Source organism: Labrus bergylta, chromosome 6 (assembly GCF_963930695.1).
Source record: "Labrus bergylta chromosome 6, fLabBer1.1, whole genome shotgun sequence".
Lineage (NCBI taxonomy): Eukaryota > Metazoa > Chordata > Actinopteri > Labriformes > Labridae > Labrus > Labrus bergylta.
In genome coordinates, this window is record NC_089200.1 from 25,818,576 (window position 1) to 25,839,592 (window position 21,017).

Consider the following 21,017-nt stretch of genomic DNA (forward strand, 5'->3'; position numbering starts at 1 on the left):
AGAAAGCATGAGTGAGAGAACATGGGTATCATAGAATCCAGATTAGATACTGGTTTGAAACCTGTTGCCAAGCAACCCAAACATTTTTCTCAGAGTTGCTGTGATTGGCTAGTTATTTGCAAGGTCACCCTGATTGGTTGGTTGATTCAAGCCTGGTAAGCTTTAAAAAAAACAAAGGGTGCTAATGGATACTGATCTGACAAAGATCTTTAAGAAATATTCAAATTTACTTTTAGTGACATGCAATGATCAGAATCTATTTGAACTCCAAAATGTAATCAAAATAACAAAATAATCAAAATAACTCTACCATCTTGTTAAAATTCCTTTAAATGTATACACACTGCATTGATATTTGAAATTCTGTGTTGCCGTAGTGATGATTCTGTGCATTTCTCATTTAACACTTCACATACAAACCTGAACACACAGAGGTAAGAACACATGTCTTCAAAACAGCTAAGTCAACTCCACTCCGAAATGGAGAAAGTTAGAAATCTCAGGAAACTGAGCGAAGGCGAGAGAAGAAAAGAGCTCCAGAAAGAGATGTTTAGAGAGCTGAGAGAGATGGAAATGGAGCGTCAAGCAACAGCCGATCAGGAAGCAGTGGAGAAGAGAAGGAGGGAACAAGAAGAAAGGGACAAAGCAGCTGAAAGATTGCGAATGGAGAAGGAGAGACTTCAGGAGGAGAGGAGGAGGCAGGAGGCCAAATGGAGGGAAGAGGAGGAGAAGGCGGCTGGTGAAGTAAAGGCCTTAGAGGAACAGAGAAAGCACCAACTGGAGCAAGAGAGGTGCCATTGGCTGACAGTGATGACGGTGGAGGAGAAGCCAATCACAGGGTCCAGATTCATGGTGCGTGACCTGAAAGAGGAGCAGCAGCAGAGCAGGTACAGGCAGGCTGAGCTTTGCCGCCTGAGAAAAGAGGAGGACAGAGCCAGGTCTAAGTGCCTGCTGAAGGCCCAGCAGAGAAGATGCATTCAGTTCAACAACTGGGCTGGAAATCAGAGAGCGGGCGGTGAGCCTGGTGAAACGGACCTCCACCCAACCGGCCGCACAAACACCCCGCCATCTGAGAGAGTCGGCCTCAAGTGTGAAAGTACGTGTTTTATCTCAGTCTTCTTTTTTGTTCTAAATATCACAGCGCTTTTATTTAAATCATTCATAGTGTCGCTCATCTTTTGATTCTTTTGAACCACCAGAAACACCAAGAAGCTCGGAGTCCCTGCTGTGGCAGAAGGTGAAGCTGGGACTGAGACCCTTGTTGGAGAAGTACAGAGATGAGTTGGAGAGGAAGAGGGAGGCTCGCGGTCTTAAAGCTGAGGAGCAGTACTCGAAGTGGACCGCCTCCAAAGAGAGACAGCACTTTCTGTTCGAGCAGTTTGACTGCTACACTGAAGGCTTCAACATGTCCAGAAACAGCATCCTCAAGAAAGCCTTCTGCTAAATGTACAGTCCATTGTTTTTCATGTCAGATTTGATTAGAATAAAAGTCTACATTGAAAACACCTGAATTCAGCTGGAGCTTGCTTTGTGTCAAAATAAACTTCTGTCTGGGATGTAATATAGGAGAGTCAAAGGCCTTTTGTGGTTTATATATAAACATAAAGGCTATCAACGAGATGGAGAGATGGTTGTTAAATCTGGTGCAGACATTAATTGAATATTTGCGTGCTTGTCTGTACATTGTTTTTGTCCAGTCCAGTTAATTAGCATTAGCTTCTACATTAATTAGACCAACTGAATCAAAACATTAGAGAAGATAGCCTGTTGGCTGGACCTTTAATATGTATCGAGTCATTTAAAGGAGCCCTACTGAAGTAGCAGTAGTTACATAATGTGACCACTACATGTCCTCGGTCTTTCAGTGCTCCACGGCTGCTTTCAAAATAAAGTTTTCACCTCCTTTATCTCAGCTGCAACTGAAAGCAGCTAGAAACAAACTCAGGGAACCTAGAGCACTTTAAAGCAGCAGCAGACAAATGACCAAAATTAGAGTTTAAAATGGAAACACTGATTCATAGGTATTAGCCCTGACCTGGCATATGTTTTACTACCATTTGTGCCTCATTTAATATTTAGGACAATATTTCCCCTGCTGTAGTATTCTTGTATCTCCCCAGGAGATCCTGTGCAGGCTGGGAGCCGGCCAGAGAGGAAGAGAGAGAGAGAGAGCCATGCTTTATTATTTCATAGGCTCTAAATGAAGATTCATTAATGCAGAAGGCAACCTTTTTCACTGATGATTTTTTTCAACATGTTATAAAAGGCAGGAAATAGAGTCAATATTTTACATTTGTCTTTGATTTTATCATGTTTTAAGACTCAGACAGGAACACTGACTGCACTGTAAGGCTGGTGCAGCTGAGGGATCATTACAGCTGTTCAACATCAGGTTGTACTTGGGTGGTGAGGGAGGACAGATTATCTACAGTGGTTCCTGAGATGGGGTCGCAAGCCACCAACAAGATGCCTTAAAAATGTAAGAAATTGTATATATTAACTATTATCATAAAAATATATACAAAAAAGTAGTTCAATTTCAAATGAAACCATTTCAGTCACAACACGTCGAGGCTCTGACCTCATCACTCATCAAAAATCTGAGGAGTAATGGGATGATATCTTAAACCCACCCAGTCGGAGCCTACAGGTTAATGCTAGGGTGGTGGTGGGGCTTAGTGCTGGCAATGACAGAGCAGAGGGAGAGACCAGAAATCTCACAGCTTAAATAGACGGCTAATAGTAAGTTTGCACATCAGCATTGACAGCAGCATTGTAGGTGTCTGCTGATCTTTACAACGTTAGATGAACACACCTGTAGGTCTATTTTGTTTTAGTTGTATACATACTCAAAGTCGATACATGGAAATTACCAGTAGTCTGCTTCTTGCCTTTCTTAAAATAGATTACGTTATACATCAATTTGATGGCTTTTAGGCTGTTATATTATTTTGTGTTACCAGTGTTTAGAAAGTCTTATTAATGTGTGTGCGGCTGTGGACTACATTAAAATGACTTAACCACCTCCAGGGACAGTGGGGGTCCCCTAGTCTCTGGCACCTTTATTTAGGGGGTCGCAAGCTGGAAAGTTTTGGAACCCCTGATGTAACTGACTTTACTGAGTATCTTACATTTCTATACACCTCCCCTGTGTCCTTCATACAACCTGTCTTTTGTGTTTCTTTTCTGTGCAGGTCTGAGAAAGCAGGAGAGATAGCAACCATCCCCCTGACCAGGGTAAGACCCCACTCTCCTTTATGTGTCTTTGTTTTAAACATGTGTACATGGCCTATAGTTTTCCTACCACTAAGCATGTAACGCTCGCATGTCACATAGGTCATTGAATGGAGCTGCTTTAAAGAATAGAACAACTTTGATTAGTAGGCTTGAAATGAAACACGTATTTCATGTCTCAAAGTGTGGTCTGAATGCCCTAAAAAATTTCTGCAAGGAGCGTCATTATGCTTCACGACAAAGTAAACGAGAGAACATTTTTCAGTCAAGTTTATTTCATTCATTTGCCAAACTTACAATTACATACAAACACAAGATCTCAAACTTTGAATGAAAAGGACCAGGAAGAATATGACCTATTTCATCATATTTCCTCAACATACCGGCTTTGATTTATTTATTTATTTTAAATGTTCCATGAACTGATTCCTGTCACAGTAATGGATGACCCAGAGGAAGGCCACAAGCCAAACTCATCGGCAGCCTAAATACTACATGTGGTGCTGGAGCTTTTCACTCTTCATGCACCGTGGTTTGGTAGCTGGTGGAGTTGTGCCAGAAAATCAATTAATCAATCTTGAATTGTAAAGCGCCAATTCATAACAAGTGTTATCTCGAGACACTTTGGAACAGAGCAGGTAAAAGACCTTACTCATTGTCACAGTGGCATGAAAAAACTTCCTTGAAGAGAGCAGAAATCTTGGGCAATTCCAGACTCATGATGAACAGCCATCTGCCGAAACTGTGCAAGGTTTGAAAAATTGGAAATAGGGAGAAGCAGGTATAAGGATTCTGGGGGGGTCCATAGCAGCAGGCGGTCCACACCATCGATCCAAAGGAACCTACAAGAGTTCAGGAGCTCCTTAAACCCTCCTCTGCTTTCACAACGTTTCTTCATTTGGTTCTGATAATCGATCTTTGTTCATTTTAAAGTAATAACAACTCTCTCTCTCATCTTCTCTGGATGTTTGTGGCAACACATTTGTATGAGCTTTATACATAGTTTCCAGAATACTGTGATTTACTAACTCATGAAACTTCAACAAGTTAAACTGAACGAATAACGGAGTTTATTGGATCTCTACATCGACTTCTACTGATGGTTCTTAAGGCTGTTTTGTATCATGAAGTCGAATTTATACTTCAACACAGTAAAGGTCAGATATGGAGCAATCATTGAGTTATATAAAATGTACCATGCTTTATGTAATCATGAATTATTTTTGTTGTGTTACAGAGATATTATTGTTTCCAACATTTTCACTTTTATGTAATTTATTTGTTACTTCCAGTTCAGTTTCTCATCAGTCATGACACCTTAAAACATTTTAATTTCTTTTACTCTGAATTTCCATACCTTTTATGTAAATAGAAGCATCTAGGGTTTTCTAGACTAGTTTAAACTGCATATTATGATCAAAGTCGTAGATTTTGCATGAGCATGTAATAATCTAAGAAGTGTTACAATGTGTGTCACTGCTCAGTATATCACCTGCTGTGCCAGATAATGGATTGTGGTTTAATTCACTGCAGTAACATGTGGCTAGCCTGTGCATTTATTAAAAAAAATATGAAACAAACCAGGAAGCTTCTGATCGGCAAATGGAAACATGCAACAATTAGCTGAAGTGGCTTCCTGAGCTCAGCATGAACTAATTGGTAGTCAGAGTTTTCACAGTAGAGTGAGCATGGCTTGGTTCTTTTATCAGGAACATATTTCTGGATGACAAATCCGAACGATGAAGCTTTTTTAAATTCTACTATTGTAACTTTCTCTGGAGCTTTGGCCTGCACAGATTTTGTGATACAGTCGGAGTCAGAAGTGCTGCATGAAACTGACCTCTGCAAATAATCATCCCAACTAAAGCAGTGATTCCACTGATGAGCGAAGCCTCAAAGCAATAAGGAATCAGTGAAATAAATGTCATGCGTGGTGGCAGGATCTCAGTCTGTAGGGAGTAGGGTTTGGAACTGCAGGGTCGCCAGTTCAAGTTCTGGTGCGGATCAAATTATTGAAGTTGGTCTGGTATCTGTTGAGAGCCAGGTCACTTTCTGAGAACTGCAGAGGTGCCTTTGAGCAAGGCACAGACGCTTACAGAGCACTGTCACACGCCATGTGTAGCAGCTCCACTCCACTGACATCTCTCCACTAATGCATGTCCACAGGTCAGGTTTGTGCGTGTGTGTGATTTGGGTGTGAGTGTGAAACTAGAATTTTCCCTCAGAGATTAATTAATAAAATGTTTTAAATTTAAATTATAAAAATTAAAGGCAGTAAATAGGAAAGTGACGAAAGCAGTTCTCTTTGATATGACAAATAGTGTCATTTTAGCACATCAGTGTTTCAAAAAACATAATGACATGGTTCAGTACAATTAGAGAAACACATTATGTGCTTCTCAATGTTTTCTTTACACATAAAATACCATTCTGCTCTGAAACGACCGACGAACATGTTTTTAAGTAGAATATTGTGCCTCCCTTTCACCCTGTGGTGTCCTCATTTTCAACATCCACCGACATCCATCACCCTCCCCACCAACCCATGTAGATTATTAATGAACGTTACAGGGCGTACTCCTGGGTGGCTGAGCTGATCCAGGTCTTTATAGCCATCAGCATCACCGTGTCCTTCCTGGTGATGGGATCTGCCATGAAACACACGGGTAAGTTTACTCCTGCTTCAATGTCATTCACTTAGTTAGTCTTTTAATATTATGTACAGTACATGATGAAAGAAGAGATTTCTAAAGTGTTGCTTCTATAGAGAACAAACCATAGGACGTATTTTTGTAGGCCAACCCGGAAGTAGCATCGCCATGGGGTCTAACGAGAATTCGCCTATGGGATTTTTTGCATTGGATTTTGTATCATTGCAGAAAATAAGCTCTGTGGAAAACGCACGTTTCTGAAGCGTAGGCGTTTAGTTCAGCAGGTTAATCTTCACAGATGAACACCATTCTTATGATGTTTGAAGCGTTAATGCGGCCGACAGAAGTAAAAAGCTAACGTTATGCTACAAGTGAACTACACCACGGTCAGATGATTGTGACATCACTACCGTTATGCTTCAGACGATCTCTGATAAACTAATCCACGTAGATTAATAAATTGTTTATTAACCTAATATTTGCCTTAACCTAAAGATGAAACCTACATGAGACATATCAGACTAGCGAGTGAGTTCCCGGCCTCTGTGTCCGGCGTGATGACCTTCAATGTCCCCGATAACCACTGTAGTCACCTTTAGCCACTTGTTAGCAACCGCCTTTTTAAAGACGCGTAAAAACTTCAAAATGCAAAAGTGTGGGTATTATCTAACGTAGTTTATGTGGTCTAACAAAACACCAACATCTCTTCAGCTTGTGTTAACCACAGACCTTATTTCAGGTGTCTAACCACAAACCCATTCATAATGCCCATTGACTTTTAGACGTTAGACCCCATGGTGCTCAAATGCTAACTTACTTCCGGGTTTAAGGACTCATTCCTGTGGCGCTCTATTGTAGTCATAAGAAATGTAGTGTTATATAGTAGCACCAAGGTACAATAAATTAGGTCACATGCATTTTTTTTCTCTTCAGCACAGAATTCAAATACAAAAAGGAAGGATTCAAAATGTTGAGACAAATATAAATCTACTTACTTGCAGACGTCATTAAGAAGAATGTTGAAGAATAGATATATCACAACGATCTGGAGACTTAGCTTAGCATAACGACTGATAGCACAGGGAACTGGCTAGCCTAATAAAGTATATCAAAAAATTATGCAATACAAGACTAGTGACCCAATATTTAAAGAAAGTGTAGAGGGCAGAAGCAAAAGACTGCACGCTTGTAAACATGTTAATAAATATTACAGGATTCATGACTTTGAAAAATGCCTTTGCAAATGTTTAATGTCTCATGGTGCTTTTGTGATTTTTGCTGAGAGCTCTGTTTGTTAGTTAGAAATCACCACATGGCTGGAGCTCCACATTAAGTGAAATTATATTAGAGTGGGATTAATCTCAGAACAAAATACTGAAGTCATTCTTTAAGCGTTTGTGTGTAGAGTGTTCGGTGTTGACTTTAGGTGTTGTGTGTCTTTCAGTTGATGGTCTGGTTAGCTCGATGTGGAGCAGCAGACTGGAGTGGCTGTCTAAAGCCTGGGAACGAAACCTGCCCAACAAACATCACGTCTGCTCGGCCAGAAGGTGAGTGCTCACAGTGGAAAACGCCCCCGGGAAGTCAGTGGATTTCTAAGTTTCACTTCTCTTCTATGATATTTAAAAAAGCAGCTGAATGAACTGATCCCAGTGTGTGTACTGATCACAGTGTGTGACGTGCTCCATGAAGTCTGATTCTCTGGTGAAACTGTTTTAGATGATTATCAAAGAAAGAATATGCGATTTTTCACACTTGGATGTAGCAGAAATCAAGTATATCCTCTGGAATTAACTCTGTGAGTCATGACTGTCTACAATGTGTTAGCATGCTAACACAACAATGCAGCGCCAGTTGTTTTGGTTTCATGCTGGTGCTCAAGGGCGACATCTGCTGGATCAAAAAATTGCATATTCTGCCTTTAAGTTAGTGATTGTTGAGTTGTTTTTCATGCTCCTCCTTTCTGTCTTTGGCAGCATGGTTAAAGGATTGGTGTCACTGCTCGTGTTTATGGTCATCTTCATCGTGTCAGTGTGCGACCCCAGGGTAAATACACACACACACACACGTACACACACACACACACGTACACACACGTACACACACGTACAATAATAGAGACGGCTAAAAATAGATTCATGATGATAAATACCTCGACCTTCTCTCGTGTTTTCTCTCTCTTCTTCAGGGTTTTGTTGTCATGTTGGACAAAGTTGTGTCGTTCTCCCTCAACACTGAAGTCGGACTGTTTGTCTTCATCATGCTGAGAGAATCCAGAGAAGACAGATTCCAGTGAGTACCTCTGTTTCAAATAACGCTGTCGAGTCAGGGTTCAAGAGGCTGAAGAGGTAAAGATGTAGTTTAGTTATTTTAGAGAATATGTAACCTTTATTTGATGTCTGTTACTGTCATCTGTATTATCACAGGTTACGTACTCCTGACAGACTGCAGGTGCAAAGTGAAACATCAACATGTACAGGAACCTCACTTAACTTATGCACAGATATGAAACCTTTTTATGGTGTATTATATTTCACTACAAGCCCCAGCTAAATGTGGATCGCCGTTACATGAGTTTATTTAATCATGACACATTGAAACTAAACTAAGGCTCCTTCTTATTAGGGCTGTCAGCATGAAATAGTCAATTATGATTAATTAAGGTCGGAAATTAATGAAAAAAACTTCATGTCAAAAACACTCAGACAGCTCAGCTGAAAGTAAAATCCACCTTATGATACATTTACCTTTGTTACCGTTCCTTTGAGCTGTTTTCGTCTACTTCTTGATCCATAACCACTTCCTGTTTCTGTGGTGAAGTTAATGTTGTAACCTTTGAACTATCTTTATAACTAAACATATATATATATATATATATATGTATATATATATATATTAACTTACTTTATTTCAAAATAAAAACATGGTTCAATTCAAACAGCAAGTAAAATACTCTCAGCTTAAGACAGTACAAATATTCAAAATAAAAGCCAGACCATTTTTAATATTAGAAATAATGGAATTCAAACATGAGATTAAAAGTGTGATTAACCGCCATGAACGTTTGAAATTTAGCGATTAATCATGATTAAAAATTGGATGCTTCGTCTGCTACTTCCACGTCTTTTTTTTCTCCATCATGTCTTGCTCTGTGAGGGGCATATGTGAACAGCCAGGACAGGAGACTACATGGAGCAGTGCTCCTGAAATTATCTAGATTTTTTCAGGAGTACATGTGTGAAAACAGGTTGTAACTTTTCCGTGCAGCATTTTTTGATTCTGGGCGCCCCTGATTTGTGGGTGTGGTATTCCGAACAGAAGGCATACTGAGTCCATCCTCAGATTTAGTTAAAAACCACATTCAACTATTTTCACCCAAAAATCCTGAAGACTTGTGAACACAAGTCCACACAGTTTGTATAAAGATATCGATCTCCTTCCTGCATTGGGTACACACAGCTGACTTCTCAGGGTCCTTTCTGTTTCTAAGTTGAGGCGATATCTGAGGGCGACGTAGCAGCCTGATATTTGGTCAGTTTGAATCTGAAATTTAATGTTGTTACAGCTCGGTTAGTGAGGATTTATTTATAACACCCAGTGAGGAAGTAGATCAGATATTTTCTGTAATATCATTGTCTCTTGTTCTTGCAGGCACATTGCCGTCCCTCTGCCTGTAGGCGACTGCGTCTTCAGCCTCAGTTGGCTGCTCCCCACCTACTTCCTGTTTGCTGTCACCTACGACGTCCTGCAGACTCTGGCCGAGGTGGCTCATTACCTGCACTTCTTCAGCCACAGTCAGGAAGCACACTACCACAATCTGACGGAGAGTGTAACAGCAGCCAACGTCTCCGTCCTGCTCTGATTCGCTCACAGTGTGATAAGAGACAGACCACGAGGAGTTCAATTTGCCAATAATCTGAATGTTAGATAAGTGCTTTTATATTACTCACATTTATCCAGCTCTTGGCACAACGTGAACATTTTAACGATGAGTGTTTGTTTTGTTTTTGAGGCCATCTTTGGCGGACATTTTAGTTGTTTCTGCTCTCCACTTAACCTTGAATAGTCTTTTATGATGCTCATTAACATTCATGTGAGAGAGAGGATTGTTTCACAACGCAATGCAATGCTCAAAGGGTAACCATGGTTTTCTAGAACAATCTGTTGTAATTAGAGGGAGAGATAAAACACTGAGGTTGGACACAAGGTGTATCAAACATTTAGGTCATTTACAGGTTTCACAACTCATCCATGTAGATCCAAATAGGTCCAGCTATCAAGGGAAATCAGGTCTTCAGCAGTGACAGTCTGTGATGATGTTTCTGTCTGTTCTTGTATTGGCTGATCTCTAGACAGGTGCAAATGCCAACCGCACTAAAATAACAAGAAGAAGAATGTAATTACTTATAGACTGTTCCATACAGCCGGTCCCTGGTGTTGTAGAAATGTAAATATTGTAGTTTGAAATGTATATCATGCGACTTTCAGAGTAGATGTCGCACTTTAGCTCCAGTCATCTTAAACCAAAACAAAGCTGAACCTTCAGCTCGCCACTTCCCCTCCTCCTCCACCCCTCCCATAACTGAGCACAGCCATTCCTACAACTGACCTCCATTCAGATACGCAGCCCAAAGTTGATTCAGTTCTTATTTCTAAGTATTTCTTAACCAAACAAGTATTACCATTGGAAAGTCTGCTGGTTCTCTTTAATTCTTCTCTTGTAACAAAACCCCACCGTTATGCCCGCTCGATCAGCGTTTCTAAGTGGGCGGAGCCGTAGCTCTTCCTCACATGGGGGAGGGGCTAAGGGTTGACCATGGAGGGGGTTTATGTGAGTGAAAACATGTTTGAGCCTCTGAGCGAATCAGAAACAAGCTGAAAGAATGAACACAGAGTAGAAAACAACAAACCCAGAGGGAGTTTGACTTCAATCTTTTTTCTAGAAAGGCGATATAGTAAGTTAGGATATATTTGGTGACATATATATTCATGTTTAAAAAGTCTCATACCTCTAAATGAAATACTATTAAACACACTGTATGCTATTACTTGAAATGCACTTTGCAGAGTATAAACTTTGTTTAAATGAAAATGTATATTACTGGGTTCATTAAGCTCCCATCAGACAATCCTGCTGCCAATGAGCCCTGTGGGGGGGGGGTATAATATGTGAGTGTAAATATTGTCCACTATGAAACATGAAGGTAAGAAGATGGATCTCATCCGTCTGAGTTCAATTGCATGTTCACAGGAAGACATTTTTTATTTAAGCATGATCTCTATTTATCCTCAAATCAAACAAATAACCGATCAAAGTGCACCATACAGCTCAGCTTATGAAAATGCATATTATAATTATTTATTGCTTTTCCCTGCTTCTTAATATTTTGAACATCAGCCCGTTGCCAAATATTCTGTGGCCTAAACCAGTGGTTATGATGCAAACAAAGACTCGCAACACTATGGCTCCCACATATATACTTATTTATGCATTTAAGGAACACAACGTTTCAAGCCCGACCAAAGTATAATATAAGTATATATGTGGGAGCCATAGTGTTGCAAGTCAGTGATGTGCGTGTGTTTTTTTTTTTTTTTTTTTTTACTTTTTCTAGACCAGTGGTTCCCAAAGTGGGTGTTGTGAGACACTGGGAGGTGGGTCGTGAGACAAATTTGGAATGACATAAAATTACACATTTTACCCATTATTGTGAAATCACATACAAAAAAGTTGTTCAATTTAAAATCAAACCATAGTCCTCAAGTGAGATTTGTGCTGAAATGAAAACAAACAATTTGACTCTAATGATGTAGGTGTCTTTGTTGCTCTTTGTAAATACAAACACTGAAATAATAGAATTATTCTAAGGTTGCTGGATTCTTTAATTTTTGTTCTAATGTCCATTTTTGGATAGACCTATTAGTGCGTGCTGCTGTGAGCAACGTTAAATGCTTTTACCACTTCTAGGGTCAGAGGGTCCCCGGTCTGGCCTAGACTAGTACTGATATTTGAGACCTCTGCTCTGGAGGACTGCCGTGTTTCTGTTGAACGCTGTTCGTCCTGAATGTGAAGGACAGTAACACAGCACTCACTTTTCCCAGAGTCACTTTTGTTTTCCTTCACATGACGCTGGCGAGTGGATTATGTTGTCTTTAATCCACTAACTGCAGTAACCACTAGAGGTCGCTGTGGTGTTTCTTTTACAGAAAGGCCAAGTGGCTGCAGCTCCTCTTCCACTTATTCAAAGCATGCCTCTTTAGTGTCATTGCACCTGCTGTGAATAACAGAAAGCACAAGCATTACTCCTCTGAGATCAATGTTTTAAGTTCTCACATTATTGAAAGTTGGATTTCTGATTGTCTACTCATTGTTACTCCACGGTGTCAGCTCATCGTCATTTCTACAAACACACATTCACACACAAATAAAACTCCAACCTCTTATCAAAATAGATTTTATTCTGGACTTTTTGTTTCACTGATCGGACTTTCAATGTTAACAGATTGATGTGATGTGAGTTGCAGAGATTAAACCAAAAACAAAAAAAGACCTTGAGACCCGGTGGGAGAGAAGCTGCAGGACTGACATGACGCTCTGTGACAAAAGTCCACCCACAAGATCGATGTGGCACAGATCAGAGGATGGCATGGATTTATCCGTTTGACTGTTGGCTCCATGAATCAGTGAACAAACACTTCACCTCTTTAAATCCAGAAGTAGGAATGTCTCATTAATTACAGGGGAGATGTAGATATACTGACAGTGTTCTGAAGTGGAGGTGCTCTGCAGGCCAATGTGATGTTTTGGGTTTAATTTCATCTTTGAGGAAAGTCCAATTCAAAACACGCTCATAGCTTTGGCTGATACAATGCAAACCTTTCTGAATTTGATTTGATAATCTGGTCAGATTTCAATCTAATCTGACCAGAACAAATCGACCCTCTAAACTGTGCCTTCATATTGTGTAGATTTCAGCAAAGAGGAGAGATCATTTGTATCTAAACACGTTTTAAAGACACTTTCCTGCTTCCTGCTTCCTCCTGATTGGATTGTAAACCAAACAGAAGATCAGGTGCATCATTAACCCTCGTACAAAAGAAGAGAAAGCGAAGAGCTGACCACTGAGAATATCAGGCTGAACACACAAAACACGTTTGTCCTTTTAGTCACGATTCAACCGTTCTGAGAGACGTAAGGGTTTCTCTGCTCAGTAACCAATAACAGAAAATATTTATTCCACGGTAGAAATGTCCAGTTGCACTCTGACAATTTAAACATACCTGTGTATTCAATCAATAAGATCGTATCGGCCTGCAGAGCTCCTGCACAAAGCTACAGAATGACTCCCAATCGTGGCAATGACAAAAAATTGAAGTAGAAACATTGCCTTCAGTCGTGGCTTGATTGAAAAAAATGTTGTTGTTTTTTTATTCAGTTTAAAGACTTTTTGAATTGTCTTTTCAGGGGAAACCAATTCTCTGGGACAAAACTTCCCCAAAAAGATGGAACCAAAAGAAAAAAGTAAAAACATTTCTTTATTCAAACAGACAAATTTAGTGGTGATTTAATTCCTGGTGTGGGGGGGGGAGGGTGCCGCGCCATCTTCAGAATTACAGCTCAGCGAGCCGTAACATTACAGAATCAACTATCTGCATCACAGTAACAAAAAGAAACTCCTTTAAAATGTATCGAACATGTAAATTTACACTGCCGATTAATCATCAGTTCACATTAGTTGTTTTTTTTTCAAATCTACAAAGAAATTACAAAAATGTAACCTTAAATTTTGTCTTGAAAATAGTATAAAATGTCTCGTCATAGAGGGACCTCAGAATACAATGTGAGCAGAGTGTCAGTGATGGAGAGCGCAGAATGAAGGGGGGGAGGGATGGATTTAAAAACGCTGAGCGTGATGTTTCTGTTTGACCGTTTGCATTCTCAGGACTTTCATGTTACACTGGTTGACTTTGATTTCATCCTTTATCACCTCTACTGGGTTACTTACAGCATAAACTCCCTGTATTGTAAATTCACATAGTGCCCGTTTATTGTCTGATTTGGGGATTACCTTTGGATCAGCCAGTAGGATTCAACATGAGTAAAATATGAAACCTCCAGCAGCTGCAGGTTAAAAAAAATCTTCTTACACCAGAGCCAAGGGACAGAGACCATCCCACTGTAGAAACAGATCAAGTGGCAAAACTTTGACAGAATAGTTTTAACTTACATTTTCCCTCTTCATTCACCGTATGACAACTTGAGAAAATAAGACCTAATTGCCTAAACAGGAATTGCAAGTATGTCCAAAATCCCAACTAAAGAGACCTTAGGGCATTTGACAGAGTTGTTCAGTTTCTGTCTTTTAGGAGACATTAACAAGCACACATTAGTCTACCAAGGCAGGAAAACTTCAAACAGGTAGAGACGTCAAGTTTAACTGGACTCACTGGTGGTTAGCTGTCTGCCACAAGCGGCCAATGGTTGCTGTCTTTTAAAGTTCGATGTAGACCTCTTTAGGGCGTCTACAATGTGTTATTAAAGTGACTCAAACACTTTAGGCTCCTCTCTGCTAACGAGCACACACAGTCACATATAGTTAAGATTTAACACCGGTCACTAGTTACATGTCGTCAATGTCCAAAGATCTGATTGTGATTATTTTCAGGTTATGAGGGAGGGATTTTAGCTGGACTGTCTTTGCTGAATCGAACTCCATAAGACTATGACATAGTTATCTCACTCAGTGAACCATCTTATGTCAGGGCTGAGTCCAGTGACTTGAGGCTTGTGATGGTGAGTCAGGTTAGAAATGAGGAAACTCACTGAAGTCTTTAAAGCATCGATGTGAAGGAGGACACCACATTGTGTGACTGACTATTTGAGTTGTGTTGAAGCCTACTGGCTGAGAACAGTTTGAAACCTGGGAGCCAAATTATTGTTGATTAACTTAAAACTCAGAACAATTTTGAGAAAGTGAAGTCGTCTTTCTATCAAGTAGCAGTTTTTAACTTCAGACAGGAAGCTGAGGTGAAAGCATGTCGAGAGAACAGAAAAGGATAAAAGCCTCCAGATCACATAGTTCACAGAGGATCTGTTTTTAAAGCATCCAGATGTGCCTCATCTGTTCCATGAGGCCCAAAAAGAGATCCAGAGTCCCCTGCAGAAAAAAGCGGCACATGAATTACTGCATTCTGAAGTCTCCTGTAAGACCCCCCACTCAAAGCTTCTAGCTACTGCAATCACATGCAGCTGAACCTTCAGGACGCCACGTTGGTTTGAAATCATGACGAGGACACGGTTTGGGGTTGCATGTCTGAGCGTGTTTCTTTGTATTTTCTTCTCCAATGGATCAAACTCTGACCTGCGCCAGCCCCCTGCCCCTCCCCCAAAGATAAAAAATATAAAAACATTGAAACAAGAGATCTGAAATTTAAAAAAACTAAGTGCCATCCTATATTATGGTGGAGGAGTTGATATGTCTGCACAATGAGATCCAACTAGTAACAAAGATCAACACTTTTTTCATTGTTTTTCATTTCGAGGACGATGAGCATGGTTTAAAGATCAAAAAAGAAAATTAGCTTCCAAATTTTGGTACATATACGGATCTGTAACTTTTTTTTTGTCTATGAGTTTTTTTTGTCTTTTTTTCCACTGCGTCCCTTCTGCATCTCTGTAAGAGTCTGCACAGATAGAGAGGGGCGCCTCCATCCGCCCGTTTATCAGTCCGTCTGTCTGTCTGTCCTTCTGTTCCTCCCCGTGTCTGGACCTGCTGTGTCGGGTGCTTGCTTCCTGTTCCTGTTTCCTGCTTCCTGTCTGTCGGTGGGCGGGGCCGTAAGCGTGAGCAGTACGCAGGGCAGGCAGGGACAGTCATTTGGCTATGTACACATTCATGGTCGGTCCATGGCTTCCAACAAACAGCAGTACTATTTCCGAAGGTCTAGCACACACACCTGAGAGAGAGAGAGAGAGAGAGAGAGAGATTACCTGCAGCTCTGACACAGAACGATCACAGACAAAGTCAGAGATCACTAGAAATGCATCCAATCAGAGCAGAGTAGACTTACAGATCCGTCCGACGCGCTGGCTCCCACTTTGTCTCCCGCTGCATTCCAGCAAACCTCAAAGATTCCCCCCGTCCCTCTGTAACTGTGGACTAAAGCGCCCGTCTGCAGCACAGGAGATAGAAGAGAGTGAGAGGGGAAGAGAGATAAGAGGTCGGCTGTGGGTTATATTCTGAAAAGAAAACGCAAATTCCCTTTTTTTTGCTTTCAAACTCATAACTCAAGAAAGCAATTGGCCGTTCAGTAAAGACACAAAACTGCAGTTTAATTATTTGGCCACTTGGTGGCAGCAGTGACGCATGTTCACCTCCAAGAAGATAGGTTCAATTTATTATATCAGAATAAAACCTTTTTCAAGCAAACACAGGAGTATAACGATAGAACGGACAATACAGAATACACTAGAGACAAAACAAGCAGAATAAAATAAAAACAAAACTGAGGTCAAACTAAATAACAAGATTCAACAATACGGTAAGAATTATAAATAGACCCAGTAAAAGAGAAAGGGTCTGTCTATACGTAGAGGAAAGAAACCGCACTGACATTGTTTGAAAAATAAGAAATCTGAGAAAATGAAAACTTTTTTTTTTTAAATAAGCGAAATGACAAAGAACATATCTTATCCCATCAGAAGGACGGCAATACATCAATGCTTTTTTAACCAACTTCCTCAGAAACAAAGGGAACCATGAAGGGAGTCTGAGCAGAGCTTAAGTTAATTGTTCTCTTGCATCTTTTCTTATGATACTCAATCTAATCCTGACTTTGTTTGGTATCTAGTAAATAACCTTATCTACTGTGGTCTGTCTGTGGTCATATAATGGACAAGATGATTTTATCAGAGGTCAGTTTGAAGCGATAGCAGAAATATAAGTTCAATGAGGCTGAGAAGTTTGGACCCGGATAGAGTGGTGTCGTACAACCTTCAGCGTACCCAACACTTGTACACTAGAATAATGAAAACCTGAGTGATACTTGAGTTTCTATCACGTTTAACGTCACAGTTAAGCTCCTTTTCAATGTTATTTGGTTTACACCCATCCAGTGAAAACTGCATCACGACCTGCAGCTGTACATTTATATCTATGATAATTGCCTGAAGTAGTGTTACATCAAATAGTTTTAAAAAACAGTCTGAACGACACCTGTACTGTCCTGCAGAACTCAAACATTCACATACAGTTCAAAGGCTTTGATGAGTTTAATCAACTATCATACCAGGGCATCCCTTACTGTCACAGAAACTCGAGGTAATGTAGACCCCCATCCCCCCCTTCCTACCTGTGTATTCCAGATGTGCACACATTTGTCGAAGGAGCCACTGGCCAGATGCCGACCATCGGGGCTAAAAGCCACGCTGTAGACCGGCTCCTGGTGTTTAGTCAGCGTGTGGATACAGATGCCCCTCTCCACGTCCCAAAGACGCACTGTGGAGTCAAACGATGCACTGTGGGAGTGGGAGACAGAGACGGACAGGGTTAGAAGATGTGGGGGTAATGGATCATGAGGCTTGTTTAAAAAATGTAGCTTTAGCATCCTTAACTAATTTCAAAGGTTAATGGTGAATATTGTCAGTTTGTATGCATGAAAGTAGGCCTGCTCAATGAGAAAATTCTGTCCCAGATGTCACTTATGGTATTGGGTTAGGTAGAGTTAGCTAAGATGTCACTTATTCCTTTGGACACCTAGCTAGCGCACCACCACTGATGCTAACACAGAGCCACTCACCTGGCTAGCATGAGATTAGCGCTGGGATTGTTGGTTCCAGGGCCGGTTGGACTCCATTTAATGGTGTAGATTTCTTTACTGTGAGCCTGAAGGTCGTGGACACATGAGTCCTGTTTCATACTCCAAATCTGAAAAGAAGTCACGCAGAAGTCAGCAACTTTGACTCAAGCCAAATGTAAAGTGCATACGCATGTGGCCTGCAGCACACAGTTAAAACAGCTGTCTACAGTAATGTTATCACTTGATGTCACTATCACTCTGTGACTTATTTACTTCTTAGTAAAGTTTTCTAACCGCAGATTAACAACAGCAAGAGATGGAGATATTTAATTAAAGCAAGGAAAAAACAAACTGGGTGACAATGTATTGCTTTGTAGTCAGCCTTTCAGCTCATTGAGAAATAATGAACTTCCTGTTTGAATGTTATCAAAGAAAAACCAGATATCAACAGTAGAGAGGCCAGAGAGATGGACTTTCCCTCTCCTTGTTGACTAAGCACTTCTAGGTCGAGGGTATCAGTGACAGTGGTATTGATGACACGGGATGTCTAATGTGTCATCAGACCCACAGCTCACCTTCAGCGTCATGTCGTCAGAGCAGGAGGCGAGGAGGTTCCCTGTGGGATCCCACTTGATTGCATTTACTTCATTCTGGAGAGAGAGGGAGAGAGATAGAGAGAGGAGATGAAAAGTGTGTTACATAGTGCTTTTGAATTGAAGGCAGGAGGCTAGAAGGTAGCCTTATTAAGAATATATGTATAGATTATGTTAACACATTGTTGATCTCCTTTTGGGTTTATTGGATCTTTAAAGACGAGATTGTAGTGTAACTTTACACACACTCAGTAGAGCTGCAGGACATGAAGAACAAACTGTTATTGGGGTTTCTCTTTCTTCTGATATATTCTAATATAGTTCAATCTCTGCGCTGACAAAACAAAAAGATATCAGACTCTTTTAAAGTAGTTACGGTAAATGAGAATCTGTGAGTTTTTTTCTTTTAGTGTCAAAGAAAAAACAAATAGAAGGGTTTGTTTGTTAATTGTCTTGACATCCCATCCAATATCATCAAACCAAAACAGAGCAGCTTTGGTTCAGACTGACGGGAGAGATTAAAGGTGTAATATTTCATTTTTACAGTTCAATATCTAAATGAGTACTTACATTACTCAAATATTTCCAATAATTACATAAGCAAGAGAAATCCTTAATTTCATAGTTGTAACGGGACGTGTCTTTCGTGGCAGCCACCATGAAAGACACAAATTGTTTATTGTTGCCATGGAAACAGGAGATGTTATGTCAAAGACCACTATATAAGGAAGCATGGATTGCTTCTGAAAGCTGTTGTATGTACTGCTGTGATGAAAACATCTTGTAAATTATACTTGGGATACATCGTCTGTTAATATTCTCTTCCTTAGGTCTCTCGTTCATCTTGACTATGATCAACTCTGAGTTTTTGTAGATTTGGGGGGCTGCAGCAGAGAGAATCACTCCCATGATTAACCGCCAGCCTCGATCTTCATCTCTTGTTATTGTTTTGATCGAGAGCCCCCCCTGGTGGTGGAGTTTACATACTGTTCACAGAGCAAACATCACTTACTGTGTGTCCCTGGAATGTTTTGATGGGTCTGTCCTGTCCCAGTTTACAGACGTGGATGCACATGTCTGTACTACAGGAGGCAAATGTGTTGTTGCTCTGCCAGTCAACGTCTAGCGCTGGAGCTGTTGGAGACAGACGGACAGACATTAGACGGATCAAAAATAATCTGACAGGCATAACATCATGGTTAGAAATCCTTAAAAAGTGAAGATGTTAGTCATAAGAAGAGATGCTGTTGTACCTGAATGGAAGGGAAACTGTTGTTTGGCTTCTCCTGTATGGGCATCCCAAATGATTGTAGTCTGGCAGGGAACATATTCATGCACAGTTAGAGCTAACACAATCTACACAGGACAGTCATTGGCTTGTTCAATCTATTTAGCAGAACAAAGATCTCCTGTTTACCTTGTCTACTCCTGCACTGAGGATAAAATTGCCTTTTTTATTCCACTTAAGCGCAAAGATGGGACCTTTGTGTTGGCCAAGTGTACTGGCCAGGTTTCCTATGAAGCAAAACAAACAAATGGGACAAAATCGAGTTTAGTATCAAACCTGGAACAACAACAACAATTAGCCTTTAGGGTTCTAATTAAGAAAGCACCGAAAAAATACAAGCCTGGCAAAGTGACTTGGCTGCAGTACGCAAATCTGCCTCTAGCCGGCAGTGCTGTTCAAGGATATACTTAATGCCATGTGGCATTTAGTCTGTAGTACTGAAGATGCACCAAAATAACATGAGAAAAAAAAATACAAACCACAATCATTGCAAGAATTTCCAAAGAGACACACTTTAAATATTTACTTTAAAGAAACGCTTTAATTATCAAGAACTCCAAAATGGAGTTTCATCGCCTTGATCTTTAATTTAGCTTCCTTCAGGGTAAATAATACATGCTTATGTTTAATGAATCAAAGCCATCTCACCATCCTTCGTCCATATTCTGGCAAAGCCGTCATAGGAGCCTGTTGCTAACAGCGTGCCCTCGCTCTGTCAAAAGAGAAACACAGAACAGTGTGAGGGGATTTGATTTTTTTTTTTTTTTGCAGTTGCAGTATTTGCATTTCCCAGTCCTGGCTCACTGAGATGAGCTGTGATTCAGCTGCTATCATCAGAGAGGTTCTGTGTTTTCCATTAGCGTGGATGCTTTCCAGGAAATGTCTGCCTCTGCCCCTGGCTCAGTTTTACAATCCACTGGTTTGACTAAAGGAAAATTCCCCTTTCAGATCCACTTCCACTGTTAAGACACCATAGACACTAATGTTCAGAGTGCTCATGTCTATTGAAATGAGCCTTTCTGGGGAAAAAAGGAGCTGTGTGTTTTGTTATTAAGGCAGTGCGTTTAAGTGTTTAAATGACTGCAGTGATTAACAAAACAATCATAAATGTGTTGTGACGCAGCATGCTTATTATGAAAGAGCACTTTGAAAAGAAACACTTCACCACAGCGTTGACCTGGTTCCATATTTTGATTTAAAGCACCCGTGGAGGGTGACTCACACGTTACATCATGTGTGTGTGAGTGTGTGTTAGCGTTCTTACATTCCAGTCTAGCGAGGTGACGTCTTTGTTGCTGGGGACATCCTGTCCTCCCTCTCGTATGCAGTGTCTCAGCACCAGCTGTGTGGAGCTGCTTGTACTGTTCTCGCTCAGGTTCCAGATACGAGCTGTCGAATCCCCAGACCTGAGATACACACAGACATGCATAACGTATAAGCCATGTCATTAAGACTTAT

The 21,017-nt window shown here is 40.6% G+C and overlaps 3 protein-coding genes across 3 annotated transcripts in view; 2 read left to right on the plus strand and 1 right to left on the minus strand.

Moving 5' to 3' along the window:
* The window catches only part of si:ch211-51h4.2 (uncharacterized), a 68,647-nt gene extending 56,421 nt beyond the window's left edge, over positions 1–12,226 (plus strand). The window contains exons 13-18 of the mRNA XM_020632306.3: positions 3,195–3,237; positions 5,786–5,900; positions 7,330–7,432; positions 7,859–7,928; positions 8,071–8,174; positions 9,534–12,226. Of these exons, the coding sequence (XP_020487962.1) occupies positions 3,195–3,237; positions 5,786–5,900; positions 7,330–7,432; positions 7,859–7,928; positions 8,071–8,174; positions 9,534–9,744 (646 nt within the window). The 3' untranslated portion in view covers positions 9,745–12,226. The remainder of the gene's footprint in view (positions 1–3,194; positions 3,238–5,785; positions 5,901–7,329; positions 7,433–7,858; positions 7,929–8,070; positions 8,175–9,533) is intronic.
* On the plus strand, positions 455–1,511 carry LOC114920270 (inner centromere protein-like). Its single transcript, XM_029277204.2, has 2 exons — positions 455–1,096; positions 1,200–1,511. The coding sequence occupies exons 1-2, from the start codon at positions 481–483 to the stop codon at positions 1,442–1,444; spliced, it is 861 nt and encodes a 286-aa protein (XP_029133037.2). The 5' UTR covers positions 455–480; the 3' UTR covers positions 1,445–1,511.
* A 95-nt stretch (positions 12,227–12,321) lies between the features above and the next one.
* The window catches only part of tbl1xr1a (TBL1X/Y related 1a), a 39,866-nt gene continuing 31,170 nt past the window's right edge, over positions 12,322–21,017 (minus strand). The window contains exons 7-16 of the mRNA XM_020632319.3: positions 20,824–20,965; positions 20,208–20,271; positions 19,689–19,786; positions 19,525–19,585; positions 19,284–19,405; positions 18,254–18,328; positions 17,679–17,806; positions 17,232–17,397; positions 15,951–16,052; positions 12,322–15,836 (exon numbers count right to left, since the gene is read on the minus strand). Coding sequence (XP_020487975.1) covers positions 15,810–15,836; positions 15,951–16,052; positions 17,232–17,397; positions 17,679–17,806; positions 18,254–18,328; positions 19,284–19,405; positions 19,525–19,585; positions 19,689–19,786; positions 20,208–20,271; positions 20,824–20,965 — 985 coding nt within the window. The 3' untranslated portion in view covers positions 12,322–15,809. The remainder of the gene's footprint in view (positions 15,837–15,950; positions 16,053–17,231; positions 17,398–17,678; positions 17,807–18,253; positions 18,329–19,283; positions 19,406–19,524; positions 19,586–19,688; positions 19,787–20,207; positions 20,272–20,823; positions 20,966–21,017) is intronic.

Excerpts from the sequence above, each read along its gene's own strand:
- LOC114920270 (XM_029277204.2), top strand. The coding sequence starts at position 481 with ATGGAGAAAGTTAGAAATCTCAGGAAACTGAGCGAAGGCGAGAGAAGA. Across the intron at positions 1,097-1,199 it reads AGTCGGCCTCAAGTGTGAAA|AAACACCAAGAAGCTCGGAG; the intron begins GTACGTGTTTTA and ends TTGAACCACCAG.